At 48.6% G+C, this 1,802-nt stretch overlaps 1 protein-coding gene across 1 annotated transcript in view; it reads left to right on the plus strand.

Moving 5' to 3' along the window:
- The window catches only part of LOC130587684 (non-receptor tyrosine-protein kinase TYK2-like), a gene marked incomplete at its 3' end in the record, with an annotated part of 4,049 nt that extends 2,274 nt beyond the window's left edge, over positions 1–1,775 (plus strand). Inside the window, exons 3-4 of the mRNA XM_057388658.1 lie at positions 65–237; positions 1,625–1,775. Of these exons, the coding sequence (XP_057244641.1) occupies positions 65–237; positions 1,625–1,775 (324 nt within the window). The remainder of the gene's footprint in view (positions 1–64; positions 238–1,624) is intronic.
- Between the last annotated feature and the right edge of the window lie 27 nt (positions 1,776–1,802).

Consider the following 1,802-nt stretch of genomic DNA (forward strand, 5'->3'; position numbering starts at 1 on the left):
TCCAAATTGCCCCAAAACACCCTGAATTTGCCCCAAATCCCCTCCATCCCATAATTCCCCTCAGGGCATGGCGTACCTGCACTCTTTGCGGTTCATCCACCGGGACCTGGCGGCGCGGAACGTCCTCCTGGAGAACGAGAGCCGGGTGAAAATCGGGGATTTCGGATTGGCCAAAGCCGTGCCCGAGGGCAGCGAGTACTACAGGGTCAGGGACGAGGGGGAGAGCCCCGTGTTCTGGTGAGAAATTGGGATTAAATATTGGGATTTGGGGTTAAATATTGGGATTGGGATTGGGATTGGGGTCAGGGAGGAGGGGGAGAGTCCCGTGTTCTGGTGAGATTGGGATTAAATATTGGGATTTGGGGTTAAATATTGGGATTGGAATTAACTGGGATTGGGATTGGGATGGGATTGGGATTGGGATTGGGATTGGGATTGGGATTGGGATTGGGATTGGGATTGGGATGGGTTGGGATTGGATTGGGATTGGGGTCAGGGACGAGGGGGAGAGTCCCATGTTCTGGTGAGATTAACTGGGATTGGGATTGGGATTAACTGGGATTAACTGGGATTGGGGTCAGGGAGGAGGGGGAGAGCCCCGTGTTCTGGTGAGAAATTGGGATTAAATATTGGGATTAACTGGGATTAACTGGGTTTGGGATTAACTGGGATTAACTGGGATTGACTGGGATTGACTGGGATTGACTGGGATTGACTGGGATTGACTGGGATTGACTGGGATTAACTGGGATTGGGTCAGGGACGAGGGGGAGAGCCCCATGCTCTGGTGAGAAATTGGGATTGGGATCTATGATTTGGGACTCGGGGTTCAGGATCTGTGATTTGGGATCCGTGATTTGGGATCTGGGATTTGGGATTTGGGATCTGGGATTTGGGATCCCTGATTTTGGATCTGTGATTTGGGATTTGGGATTTGAGATTCGGGGTTCAGGATTTCTGATTCGTGAATCCCTGATCTGTGATCTGTGATTTGGGATTCAGCATCCCTGATTTGGGATCTGGGTAAGGGATTTGGTGTTTGGGATCCCTGTTTTAGGATCTGTAATCTATGATTTGGGGTTCAGGATTCAGGATTTGTGATTTGTGATCCCTGATTTGGGATCTGTGATTTGGGGTTCGGGGTTCAGGATTTGGGGTTTTGGATCCCTGATTTGGGATTTAGGATTTGTGATTTGGGATTCAGGATCCCTGATTTGGGATCTGGGATTTGGGGTTTAGGATCCCTGATTTAGGATTTGTGATCTGTGATTTGTGATTTGGGATTCAGGATCTATGATTTGAGGTTTGGGATTTGGGATTTGTGATCCCTGATTTGGGATCTGTGATTTGGGGTTTGGGGTTCAGGATTTGGGGTTTTGGATCCGTGATTTGGGATTTGGGTTTCGGATCCGTGGTTTGGGATTCAGGATTTAGGATCTGTGATTTGGGATCTATGATTTGGGATTTGGGGTTCAGGATTCAGGATTTGGGATTTGTGATCTGTGATTTGGGATTTGGGGTTTAGGATCCCTGATTTGGGATTTGTGATTTGTGATCCCTGATTTAGGATCTGGGGTTCAGGATTTGGGGTTTAGGATCCCTGATTTAGGATTTTTGATTCCAGGTACGCCCCCGAGTGCCTCAAGGAGTGCAAATTCTTTTACTCCTCGGACGTTTGGTCCTTTGGGGTCACTCTGTACGAGCTCCTGACCCGCTGTGACCCCTCCTGCAGCCCCCCGGCCGTGAGTGCCCCAAATTATGGGAAATTCGGGAAAATTTGGGAATTTAAAAAAAAATTTGGG

Source organism: Malurus melanocephalus, unplaced genomic scaffold, assembly GCF_030028575.1.
Source record: "Malurus melanocephalus ecotype Western Australia unplaced genomic scaffold, MMel_1.1 scaffold_2254, whole genome shotgun sequence".
In the NCBI taxonomy this organism is placed as follows: Eukaryota; Metazoa; Chordata; class Aves; order Passeriformes; family Maluridae; genus Malurus; species Malurus melanocephalus.